This window comes from Musca domestica, unplaced genomic scaffold, assembly GCF_030504385.1.
Source record: "Musca domestica strain aabys unplaced genomic scaffold, Musca_domestica.polishedcontigs.V.1.1 20, whole genome shotgun sequence".
Taxonomy (NCBI): Eukaryota; Metazoa; Arthropoda; class Insecta; order Diptera; family Muscidae; genus Musca; species Musca domestica.
Genome location: NW_026712250.1, coordinates 9,910,387 through 9,924,158, shown reverse-complemented (window position 1 = coordinate 9,924,158; position 13,772 = coordinate 9,910,387). Strand labels below are relative to the sequence as shown.

Below are 13,772 nucleotides of genomic sequence, written 5' to 3'. Positions count from 1 at the left end.
ATAAAATATAAAATAAATAAAAAAATATAAAAATATTAAAAAAATATAAAAGGCTCCGCAAATAAATTTTTTCAGCCCTTGATAACCAATCTTATTCTGGTACTTCTCATTTTAAGTTATTCCAACCACTGTACCTTAACCGGCATAAATTGGCGCCCCTACATTTTAATCTTTATGGGATGTGTTTAGCACAAGAGCTTTACTTTTGTCAACAAGTTTTTTTTTCTATTTTTATTTACTTTTATTGTTGCTTCGGGCAGAGAAAGCTCTTGGCTTGCCGGTCAAACAAATTTATAGAAAAAAAAGTAAATAAAAAATGCAAATTCTGACAGCACTCCGGCTAATACATTGCCGCAATAACAATTAGAATAGTGCACTTTCCTGATCGCTGGCTAGAATTCTGCTATAAAAAGATCACGTCGTGTCAACAACAAATTTAGTTCATATCAGATACTGGAATAAATATAACGGCTGGAGAGAAGACGAAAATCGGAAAAAAATAAGTTCTGAGTGGAAAATTTTATTGCCATGGACTACCTATCGACGGAATGTGCTGCCCGCTCAGCTGGGCCGGCAAACACGCTGATGACCCTGCTCTTGCAGACTTTAATTTCGAAATTCTGCTCATTAAGTGATCGTTCGCATTGGCCCAAGGATTATGGGGATGATATTATGAAAAATGGTAAAAATCGGAAGGTGTTTCCTAAAAGAAATAGTAATCATGGAGTTCTATTTCAAAGGTATAAAGGACTATGATTTTGTGGTTGTGGGCTCTGGATCGGCTGGCTCGGTGGTGGCTGGCCGCTTAAGTGAAAATCCCAAATGGAATGTTTTACTGCTGGAAGCGGGCGGTGATCCACCAATCGAAACAGAGGTAGGAGGAGAAAAAATAAAACAGAAATGAATTTTTCTATAGAAAAAAATCCGTCCTCAGGGGGTTGAGGAGATTTTTTTTTGAAAAAAATCGTCCTCAGTGAACAGAGGCTGAATTTTTTTAATAGAAAAAACTCCGTCCTCAGTGAACTGAGGCTGCATTTTTTCTATAAAAAAAAATCCGTACACAGTGAACTGAGGCTGATTTTTTTTTCTATAAAAAAAAACGTGAGGAGACTTTTTTCTATAGGAAAAAAATCCGTCCTCAGTGAACTGAGGCTGAATTTTTTCTATAGAAAAAACTCTGTCCTCAGTGAACTGAGGCTGATTTTTTTCTATAGAAAAAACTCTGTCCGCAGTGAACTGAGGCTGAATTTTTTCTATAGAAAAAATTCTGCCCTCAGTGAACTGAGGCTGAATTTTTTCTACTGAAAAAAATCGTCATGTTTTTCTATAGATAAAAATCGTCCATTTTTTCTATAAAAAAATCGTCCTTTTTTCTATAGAAAAAAAATCTTTCTTCTTTTTTCTATAGAAAAAAAATCGTTCTCCTTTTTTCTATAGAAAAAAAATCGTTCTCCTTTTTTCTATAGAAAAAAAATCGTTCTCCTTTTTTCTATAGAAAAAAAAATCGTCCTCCTTTTTTCTATAGAAAAAAAATCGTCCTCCTTTTTTCTATAGAAAAAAAATCGTCCTCATTTCTAAAGAAAAAAATCGTCCTCCTTTTTTCTATAGAAAAAAAAATCGTCCTCATTTTTTCTATAGAAAAAAAAATCGTCCTCATTTTTTCTACAGAAAAAAATCGTCCTCATTTTTTCTATAGAAAAAAAATCGACCTCATTTTTTCTATAGAAAAAAATCGTCATTTTTAGGAAAAAATCGTCCTTTTTTCTAGGAAAATATCTTCCCTTTTTCTAGGAAAAAATCGTCCTTTTTTTCTGGGAAAAACTCGTCCTTTTTTCTAGGAAAAAATCTTCCTTTTTTCTAGGAAAAAATCGTCCTTTTTTCTAGGAAAAAATCGTCCTTTTTTCTAGGAAAAAAAATCGTCCTTTTTTTTCTATAGAAAAAAATATTCGTCCTTTTTTTTCTATAGAAAAAACTATTCGTCCTTTTTGTTCTATAGAAAAAAATATTCGTCCTTTTTTTCTATAGAAAAAAATATTCGTCCTTTTTTTCTATAGAAAAAAATATTCGTCCTTTTTTTTCTATAGAAAAAACTATTCGTCCTTTTTTTTTCTGTAGAAAAAAATATTCGTCCTTTTTTTTTCTGTAGAAAAAAATATTCGTCCTTTTTTTCTATAGAAAAAAATATTCGTCCTTTTTTTCTATAGAAAAAAATATTCGTCCTTTTTTTCTATAGAAAAAAATATTCGTCGTTTTTTTCTATAGAAAAATATATTCGTCCTTTTTTTTCTATAGAAAAAAATATTCATCCTTTTTTTTCTATAGAAAAAAATCGTCCTTTTCTTCTATAGAAAAAAACCTGTTTTCTATAGAAAAAAATCTTCAGTTTTTTCTATAAAAAATAAAATCGTCCTTTTTTCTACAGAAAAAAATGGTCCTCCTTTTTTCTATAGAGAAAAAAATCGTCCTTTTTTTCTATAGAGAAAAAAATCGTCCTTTTTTTCTATAGAAAAAAAAATCTTCATTTTTTTCTATAGAAAAAAATCTTCCTTTTTTTCTATAGAAAAAAAATCGTAATTTTTTTCTATAGAAAAAAATCTTCCTTTTTTTCTATAGAAAAAAAATCGTAATTTTTTTCTATAGAAAAAAATCGTCCTTTTTTTCAATAGAAAAAAATCGTGCGTTTTTCTATAGAAAAAAAATCGTCCTTTTTTCCTATAGAAAAAAAATCGTCCTTTTTTTCTACAGAAAAAAATCGTCCTCTTTTTTTCAATAGAAAAAAATCGTCCTTTTTTTATAGAAAAAATCCTCCATTTTTTTAAATTTAATTTTCCCTTTTTTCCAGTTCGTTGGCTGGCACATGTCCACCCAATTCTCGGACTGGGACTGGCAATACCACACGGAACCAAATGGCAAGGCTTGCATGGCCATGGAGGGCGAGAGTTGTCATTGGCCTCGTGGCAAAATGTTGGGTGGAACAAACTGCATGAATGCCATGATTTATGCCCGAGGCACTCGGGCCGATTTTGATGATTGGCGTGATCGCGGCAATCCAACCTGGGGCTATGATGATGTGTTGCCCTACTTCCGTAAAGCTGAGGATTTACGTTCAACGCGAGGAGATTATAAGCCTGGTGATCATGGCGTGGGGGGACCCATGATCATCAATAACTATGTGTCGGATAATGAGTTCCGGGAAACGATAAAGGCGGGTATGGGCGAAATGGGTTATGGTACGGCTGCTGATTTCACCGAAGGTTCCTGGGTGGGTCAAATCGATATTTTGGGTACCCAACATGAGGGCAGACGTATAACAACGGCAAAATCGCATTTGGACAAGAATAGTTCGAATTTACATGTGGTACGTTATGCCCAGGTGAAGAAGGTGAATTTCGACAAGAAAATGCGGGCCACAGGCGTGACATTTGTGCTGCAGGGTAAAAAGGAGTTTACGGTTAATGCCAAGAAGGAGGTGATCTTGGCGGGTGGAGCTCTTGGCACGCCGCAAATGTTGATGTTGTCGGGTAAGAGGAGTTGGAAAGAATTCCGATTTTAAATTTGAAAAATTAAATTTTTGCGGAAATTTTCCAGGTGTGGGCCCTGCTGCCCATTTGAAGTCTTTGGGCATCCCTGTGCTCTTGGACCTGCCGGTGGGCCAAAATCTCAAGGATCATGCCAGTTTGCCGGTGGTTTTCCAAATCGACAAGTCCACGGCCCGCAAACCCACCGAAGAGGAACTGGTAGATGCCATGTATAATCTGATCATGGGGAGGTACAGTAAACTACTGCACCATGAGGCCACTGCCTTGACAGGATTTATTAACACAACTTCACTGACGGGTCCCAATCCGGACATACAAACCACCAACTTCTTTAGTTTAATGCAATCGCCTGAGCTCAAGGGTTATATCAAGGCCACAGGTTTTAATAAACAGGTTGCCGAGTCCATTCTCAAGGCCAATGAGAACACCAATACCTACATCACCTATCTGCTGCATTTGAAACCCTTCTCCAAAGGCCACATTGCCCTTAGGAGCTCCAATTACTTGGATGCACCCTTGATTCATGCAAATTACATGTCCGATCAACGTGATGTGGATACCTATATTCGGGCCCTTAACATCTATTCCAAATTGCCCGACACGAAGGCCTTCAAGGAGCGTGAGACAGCCTTGTATAAAATCGATTTACCGGCCTGTAATTCATTGACCTATCAATCAGATGACTACTGGCGTTGTTATATACGCCACATGACCACAACGGTGTATCATCCGGTGGGCACCACGAAAATGGGACCATCTTCCGATCCCACGACCGTGGTGGATTGGCGTCTGCGGGTACATGGCACCAAGGGCCTGCGTGTGGTGGATGCCAGTATTATGCCCGATATTGTGGCGGCCAACACCAATGCAGCCATCATAATGATTGGCGAGAAGGGGGCCGATATGATCAAGGAGGATTGGCAAGAGGGCAGCGAGGCTCATCAGGAGTTGTAAGAAAATCGCGCGTGTGGGTGTGTCTGCATATATGTATCTGTTTTTGTAAATAATATTAATTTTAGAATTTTATTTTAGAGTTACTTAACGAAGTAATGAATAAAAAACTGTAACGAAAAATATATTTTTTAAGTTTGCCTAAAAGTATGCACCACAATTTGTAACTTGTCCCTGGGGCTCATTTGAGAAATCATAAGAAACGTTTATATTTCTTTTGGGCTTTGAGGATTGTAGGAAACATTTTTAGACTTTGTTTTTTTTTTTTGTAGAATACAGGGTGAGAAAAAAAACTGCAATAAAGTCAAAATCCACAATTTTTACATTTTTTTCAAAATTTTATTAAATGAAAGCAAAAACTGTCGGAAATAGCATCAAATTTTAGAATAAGTTTAGATTTGCCTCTAGGTCAGTGGCAGCGTTCATTTGTAAAGGCCCTACAGGAACGACCATTTGGCTCCGAGAAGTAGGCAAAAGTGGAGTTGGAAAATTGCACCCCAAAAAGGCGGCAGAGATCTGGAATGGAACAGCGGAATTAAATAAAAAAGATTATTTTCTGTCCATCACTTTACCTACCTCCGATTCAGGTGGTGGATCACCACCGGCCTCCAAAACCAACAAAGTTAAACGACATAATTTTTAATTTTTTTTTTTCAAAATTTTATTGAATGAAAGCAAAAAATGGTCGGAAATAGCAAATTTTAGCCTAAGTTGAGATATGTTCGAATTGGTCACCTTTGGCACGAATTATGGCCTTCAAATGGTCAATGAAACCGTCACACGCTGCCCGAACGTTGCTTTGCGGTATTTTGGCCCATTCCCGGCGAAGCGCTTGCTTGAGGTGATCGACACTTTGATAGTTTTTAGTGCCAACATTGCTTTCCAAAATACTCCAGACACAGTTGGCCAACGGATTGGTATCCGGAGATTTTTGTGGCCATGCATGTGCGCTGGAAATGAAGCGAGAAACCAACCTCATTTTGTAAACTTTCTTGGGTGGCGCGTGCTGAGTCCTGTTGGAATGTCCAAGGTCTGCAGCCAAAATGTTTGCCCAAGGCTTACACCCTCCAGAATAAGACAGAAAATGGGCTATGTAGGTCCACGTCTTCGTATAACCCCCATATAACAGTACCTCCCGATATTCGGTATTTTGATGATTTTAGTGACATTATTTACCGGCATTATTTCAAATTTGGTATTTGAAGTTCATAATGGATACTACAGCATAAGACAGAAAATGGGCCATGTAGGTCCACGTCTTCGTATAGCCCCCATATAAAGGTACCTCCCGATATTCGGTATTTTGATGATTTTAGCGTCATTCTTGACCGGAATTGCTTCAAATTCGTTATTTGAAATTCGTCATGGATACTGCAGCCTAAGACAAAAATTTGACTGTGCAGGTCCACGTCTTCGTATAGCCCCCATATAACGGTACCTCCCGATATTCAGTATTTTGATGATTTTTAGGACATTGTTTACCAGAATTATTTCAAATTTGGTATTTGAAGTTCGTAATGGATACTACAGCCTATGACAGAAAATTGTCTGTGCAGGCCAACGTCTTTGTATGGCCCCCATATAACGGTACATCCCGATATTCGGTATTTTGATGATTTTAGCGACATTATTAAACGGAATTGTTTCATATTTCGCATTTGAAGTTCGAAATGGATACTACAGTCTGAGACAGAAAATTGTCTATGCAGGTCCACGTCTTCATATAGCCCCCATATAACGATACCTCCCGATATTCGGTATTTTGATGATTTTAGCGACATTATTCACCGGAATTGTTTCAAATTTGGTATTTGAAGTTCGTAATAGATACTACAGCCTATGACAGAAAATTGCCTATGCAGGTCCACGTCTTCATATAGCCCCGATATAACGATACCTCCCGATATTCGGTATTTTGATGATTTTAGCGACATTATTTACCGGAATTGTTTCAAAATTGGTATTTGAAGTTCCAATCAGATACTACAGCCTAAGACAGAAAATTGTCTATGCCGGTCCAGGTCTTCGTATAGGCCCCATACATCAGTATCTCCCTATATTCGGTATTTTGATGATTTTAGTGACATTATTTACCGGAATTGTTTCAAAATTGGTATTTGAAGTTCCAAACAGATACTACAGCCTAAGACAGAAAATTGTCTATGCCGGTCCAGGTCTTCGTATAGGCCCCATATAACTGTACCTCCCGATATTCAGTATTTTGATGATTTTAGCGACATTATTTACCGGAATTGTTTCAAGTTACGTATTTAGAATTCGTAATGGGATCTGCAGTCTGTGACAGAAAATTGCCTATGCAGGTCCAAGTCTTCGTATGGGCCCCATATATCAGTACCTCCCTATATTTGGTATTTTGGCGAGTTAAGGTACAATACCCACCGAAATTGTTTGAGATGTGGTATTTGACGTTCGTAATGGATGCTACAGCCTATGACTGAACATTGTCTATGATGGTTCAGGTCTTCACACAGCTCCGATATAACGGTACCTCCCTTTATTCGGTATTTTGATGATTTTAACCACATTATTCACCGTTTATTTCAAGTTTTCGAATTTGAATATGGTAATGGCTTATGACAAACAATGCCTATGTAGGTCCATATCGTATAGACCCCAATAAAAGAGCTATATTCGGTATTTTTAAAATATAAACAAAATTTTTTAAGGATTTTGTTTTTTTTTTGAAAATTTCCAAATTCATTCCAAATGGTGGAGGGTATTCAAAGTTCGGCCCGGCCGAACTTACTGTTTTTTAACTTGTTATTTGTTCTATTGCCGAATACACTATATTCGTAAATTGTAATGATTCCTATGAATCTCTATCCGACATTTTACAAAATTGTGAAAGAGGGAGGAACTTCTACTTATTTTGGCTACTTTGCGTTGTAAACTTCAAAAACGCCGTGTCCTCTCTTTTATGCTCCAATTTCATAATCTTTTGAGTTTTTCCTGATTTTTTTTCTTTTTTAAAATAGTTTACATTCTTTTTTACCAAAAATCAAGGGATTTCTTAATATCAAAATACTTTTTAATTTTTATTTTTTTTAAATAAAATTTTTTTTTATTTAAAATTTTCGATTTTTTTTTAATTTTCATCAATTTTTTTTCATTTTTAAAATTGTTTACATTCTTTATATACAATCTTACTGTATAAAATCTTAAAAATAAGTCTCTATATGCTCCTTAAAGGTACCTTTATATGCCCCTAAAAGAATCCTACATACCCTCTTATAAGAGAGCCTGTTAATGCTCCTATTGGCTCACATAAAGAAGCCTTATTTTTTTGTATTACACAGTATTATAACTTTCGGTACGTATTTTTTTTTTTAATTTAACACAAAAAAAATTTAAAAATATTTTTTTTTTATTTCAAATTTTTCAAAATTTTCGATTTATTTATTGTTTAATTTGCATCAAAAATTTGTTTAATTTTTTAAATTGTTCACATTCTTTTTTACCAGAAATCAAGGAAATTCTTAATATCAAATTACTTGTTAATTTTTTTTAAATTTTCCAAAATTTTCGATTTATAGGAGAGTCTGTTAATGCTCCTCTTTTTTTGTATAGCTGTCGGTACGTAATTTTTTTTTTTAAGAAATTTTACAAAAAAAAAAAAAATTAAAACAATTTTAAAAAAATATATATTTTTTTAAATTTTCCAAAATTTTCGATTTTTTTTTAATTTTCATCAATTTTTTTTTTAATTTTTAGAATTGTTTGTATTCTTTATATAAAATCTTAATGTATAAAATCTTAAAAATAAGTCTTTGTATGCTCCTCTTGGCTCACATAAAGGAGGCTCATTTTTTTTTTGTATTACACAGTTCTATAGCTTTCGGTACGTCAATTTTTTTTAAGAAATTTTACAAAAAATAACTTTTTAATATTAAAAAAAAATTTACAAAAAATATTTTTTTATTTAAAATTTTCCACAATTTTCGATTTTTTGTTTTTTTAATTTTCATCAAACATTTTTTATTTTGAAAATTATTTCCATTCTTTTTGAAAATATTTTCCATTCAAATTACTTTAAACGTTAAAATTGAAAAAACGATTTTTTTCTTTATTAAAAAAACGCTACCTTGGCATCACTGAATCACTTAACCATTTACTACATGGTAAGCTTTTGCCTAAAGCTCGTATATTAAGCTTTAGTGTGTTCAACAACCATTTAACAGTCATGGTAGAGCCGATGGCTGGAAATGTTGGCTACATACGTTTTGGAGAAGTGATGAGCTCCAATATGGAAGTTGATCAAAGTACCTGTTTTCCGGCGAAGCAAAAGGGAGTCATGTGGATGGTACCCCTCCGAAATGTTTACATTTTCGATATTTCACCTGAAAATGTTAATTTTTTGCCAGTGTCCACAGAAATGGTTCCTCAATGCATTTCTGGGAAAGACTATGCCTGTTTTTGTAGGTTCCTAATAGAACGTTTATACGGGGCGGGATTTAGTACATAAAGTGGATTTAAATTGTCAATTTCATTGCATATACCTCAAAAAAAAATAATAAATAAATAAATAAATAAATAAAAATAAAAAAATAAATAAATATAAAATAATAAAAAAATTAAATAAATAAATTAAGAATGCCACAACACTCTCATTATCGAATTTTCAAGAAAATTCCAAATCACCGGAAAAATCCTTATAATTATGACTTTAATAGGAAATTTTCAAAATCCAAAAATTATTTTGAGGTTAGATCAAATAATCTCCCCACTGGGCATACTTTATTTGGCATAAAAAAAATTATAAAAAAATATAATTTTCTTTTTTAAAAATTCTAAAATTTCATTGATGTTCGCCCAAGTTCGTTTCAAACCAATGACAAGTTATCTGCAACCTAACCACAAAAATTCAAGTGCAACTGAAAAATTCCATAGACCACTCACACCACTCCACCACCCCAACCATATATGGCATTAGAAAAAAATTTGCATTCCCACATTTGATAACAAAACAACCGTTAATTTTCGAATAACAATTAATCAATTCCATTGTGTATTTGTGTGTGTGTGCATGTGTTTCTTCAAAACCCATGAAATTTTTTAACTTATCGCCCATCATATCGCCCTCCCGCCTGCCTGACTTTGCCCACCAGTGATCAATCGTTAATGAAGTGGCGTGCGATTACATGCCTCCGGATACGTGTAATCAAATACGTAATATGTTCAAAAAAAAAAAAAGTACGTGTCATTTCGAAGTTCGATTGATAGTGGCGGTCGATTTGATTTGGTATTTGAATAAAAAAATCGTGTTTGAATTATTTTATTTTTTTATTTATTTTTATTTTTTTTGCAAATGGAGAGGGGGACTAATGAATTGCCCGAATTGTTTTCGGACAGGTGCCGAAATAAAGTTCAGCCCAGCCCAGTTTTTTTTTTTTTACTTTGGGAGGTTGGCGGGGCAGCGTAATATTTGTCAATAGAGAAAGCTGTTCAATTTGATGATCTCTTTTTTTAAATTTGTGTTTTTTTTTGGTTCGAACTTGTCAAGAATTTTAAGTGTGATTACCGACGGGGTATTATGTAATGAGAGGTAAATATAAAGCATACATTTCATTATGCTGTATATTGAGGCTTCGAAAAATGAGCCTATAGAGGATCTTAAAAATTCATTTCTTCAGACAAAAACCCGTAAAGAAAGTCTTAAAGTCGGGCGGGGCCGACTTTATGATAGCCTACACAACTTTTCTAATTTAGAAGAGCTCCGCATAACAATTAAAAGTTCATACATGCCGAAGCATTTGTATCTTTTAAATTCGGACTTGTATTACCCATTTGGTGCACAATTAACTTGAAATCGGATAAAAATATATATGGGAGCTATAGCCAAATCGGAACCGATCTCGATAAAATTTGGCAAAGATATTTCTGAGCTGTATTTAATATATTTCCCTGAAAATCGTCGTTACGGAGTGCATATTACAGCTGTGGGTAACAAATCGGATGAACAATATATATGGGAGCTATAGCTATATCTGAACCGATCTTTACCAAATTTGGCTCACTAGCTTCTAGACTCAATTCGGTCGTAAGTGCCAAATTCCATCCCATTTGGACAAATATTAGACGTTTGGTACACAATAAAAGGTAAATCGGACGAAGTTATATATGGGAGCTATATCCAAATCTGAACCGATCTCAATAAAATTTAGCAAATGTATTTCTGAGCTGTATTTGATATATTTCCCAAAATATTGTTGTTACAGAGTGCATATTACGGCTGTGGAGGACAAAAATAACAAATCGGATGAACAATATATATATGGGAGCTATAGCTATATCTGAACCGATTTCGATAAAATTTGGCATACTTATTTTCAGGCCTAATCTGGTTGTATGTGCAAAATTCCATACCATTCGGCCTGATATTACACGTTTGGTGCACAATAAAAGGCAAATCGGACGAAGATATATATGGAAGCTATATCTAAATTCTGACCGATTATCTCCAATTTCAATAGAGTTCGTCCTTGGGCCAAACAAATGATTTGTGCAAAATTTCATCTGGATAGGGCAATAAATGCGAACTGTACTTTGTTTACAAAAATACATGGACAGACGGACGGACGGACATGCATAAATCGACTCAGAATGTGATTCTATGCAGATCATCAAAAGGAACTATGGGTCTATCTCGTTTCCTTTTGCCTGTAACAAACAAATGCACAAAGACATAATACCCTGACCACCTTGTGGTGTAGGGTTTTAAAAATTAGTCCCCTCATAGGCGCATAATAAAACACCGATATGGAGAACTATAAAGCAGTCGCCATAGAATCACATAATGAGAGCCTTAATAGGCTCCCATTAAAAATCTTCTATTAGATCCCACACTAACGAGACCCTATTGGCTTCTAAAAGGAGCCTCTATAGACGTCTAAAAAACTCTTGTAGACTACTATGGGGGAGAATAAGAAGCCTCCAATAAATAAGCCTCTTTTAACACCCACAAAAGCCTTAATAGGCTATTTACCTATCACTTTTAAAGAAGCGACTTTGGGCACCTGTAAAGTGGCCTTCATACATAACTATAAAGGAACAATGGGGCCCATGGGCTTATATAAAAGGAATCTGTATAGAATTAAGCAGTCCTTCCTAATACAGAATCATTTTGTTGCAGAAGCTGATAATACCCCTATATAGTAGCCTCTATGGACTCGTATGAAAGATTCTCTATAGGTTCCACAAAAGACCCTGGATGGACACAAGGGCTTCTACAGGGCAGTCTTTAAATTCTTCTATATAGGAGCATAAATAGGATCTGTTAAAGGAACCTCCATACGTTCCTATTAAGGAACCTTTATAGATCCCTATAAAGCATCCTTTTCTTAACAGGAGCCTGCTAAGACCCCTTTATAGCGGATCCTCTTTAGATTCCTCTGAAGAGTCCTCTATAGGTTGCAAAAAAGGAAACTATATGGACACCAATTAAGGCTCCCAGAGCTTCTACCAATAAGGCTCTATAGACTCTTATATAGGACCCTGAAAAGGGTCTTACAAAGCAACGATAATAGAAAGGAACCTTTACGAGTCTCTACACAGAATCCCTTCCCTTACGCCAGCCTTTTAAGATCTCCTGCATGTAGCCTCTAAAGAGTCCTGTAAAGGATCCTCTATAGCCTCCAAAAGAGGAGCTTGTATGGATACCAAATAAAGCTCTCTGGGCTTCTACAAAGAAGTCCACAAAAGAAAAAAAGCTGACTTTATATAAGAGCCTATATCGGATTTTAAAAAGCACTCTCTAAGCGCTCTTTTAAAGGCATAGCCTTATGTAAGAAAGCCTGTAAAGGACCCTATAGAGCAGTGTATTCAAGCTTCTATAAAGGATTTTCTATAGGCCCCTATAAAACAGCCCTAATTAAGTCCTAGGATAGAAACAAGCCAGACATGGAACAGCCAGATCTTGGCTGCTCCAGAGGGTTATCTTTAGCCTGCTTCAGAGTGGCAGCTATTTAGGCTTCTCTAGAGGGGCTGCTCTAGGCTCCTCTAGAGGGTCAGCAGTTCTAGGCTGCTTTAGTGGGGCACCTGCTCTATGCAGCCCTAGGCTCCTCTAGAGCGGCACCAGCTCTAGGCTGCTCTAGAGGGGTCAACAGTTCTAGGCTGATTTAGTGGGGCACCTGCTCTATGGTGTTCTAGGCCTCTGTAGAGGGGCACCGGCTCTAGGCTCCTCCAGGGGCAATTCTAGGCTGTTCTAGAAGGGCAATAGCTCTAGGCTTCTCTAGAGTGGTATCAGCTTTAGGCTCCTCCGGGGGCAGTTTAAGGCTCCTCCGGGGGCAGTTTAAGGCTCCTCTAGAGGAGGCAGCAGCTCTAGGCTACTCTAGAGAGGACAGCAACTCTAGGCTCCTCCACGGGCAACTCTAGGCTGCTTTAGAAGAGCAACAGCTCTAGGCTCCTTTAGAAAGGTAGCAGCTCTAGGCTCATCTAGAGGTGCCGCACCTCTACGCTCTATTTAGTCCTCCTGCGGAAACTCAATCGCGCTACCTCTATCTTCCAAAAAAACGACGACCTCTTCGAGTGGCATTTATTTAGGAAGATCCTCATTGGGGGTCCACATAAAAATATGGTCTGTTTTGATCTCTTCTGTAAAAGGCGTCATCTAGTGGGACATCTGCATCAATTTTATATAAAAAGGGATTTTCCGACCTTAAAAGAGACCCATAAATTTTCTGTATGTTTCTTAGACGAATTTTGGAATCTTTTCATTCAAGACCCCCAGAATTTTTTATTTATTTAAATTTTTAGACAATTAAACAAAAAAATTAATTACTCAATTAAATTTCAATTTTGGCAATTTATGGAGAAAATTTGAGAAATTAGTTTTTTTTTTTTCATTTTTTTTGTTGGCTTCCAAGAAGGCCATTGGCCATTATTTTTTCCCACAGCAAGCCCTTGTTTCCGATTTTATTTCAAACAATTTTTTTTTTCAATTCAGCCAAAAAAATATATATGGGAGCTATAGCTATATCTGAACCGATTTCGATAAAATTTTTTTTTTTTCAATTCAGCCAAAAAATGGCCATTCCGATAACAAAAAAACCAAACCCCAGATAAGAAAAAAAATCATTTACCGGTTTCTCTGTGGCTTTATGTAATCCATGGCAAATGAATGTCAACACTTGAAAAAAAAATGTGTGATTGTTGGATACTTCGCACCTCTTTGCAATGGAATTGAATTTTCTAACACAGGCGGGTAGTGGATTTTTTTTTTCGAAAATAAAAAAAAAAATATAAACTTTTTATGGATTACGTCAA

The 13,772-nt window shown here is 35.6% G+C and overlaps 2 protein-coding genes across 4 annotated transcripts in view; one reads left to right on the top strand and one right to left on the bottom strand.

The window, feature by feature from the left end:
• The window catches only part of LOC101898793 (uncharacterized), a 15,649-nt gene extending 11,009 nt beyond the window's left edge, over positions 1–4,640 (top strand). Inside the window, exons 4-7 of the mRNA XM_059122525.1 lie at positions 512–682; positions 741–874; positions 2,843–3,521; positions 3,589–4,640. Of these exons, the coding sequence (XP_058978508.1) occupies positions 512–682; positions 741–874; positions 2,843–3,521; positions 3,589–4,493 (1,889 nt within the window). The 3' untranslated portion in view covers positions 4,494–4,640. The remainder of the gene's footprint in view (positions 1–511; positions 683–740; positions 875–2,842; positions 3,522–3,588) is intronic.
• The window catches only part of LOC105261991 (flotillin-2), a 525,605-nt gene that overhangs the window by 175,088 nt on the left and 336,745 nt on the right, over positions 1–13,772 (bottom strand). The gene's annotated exons all lie outside the window — the stretch shown is intronic.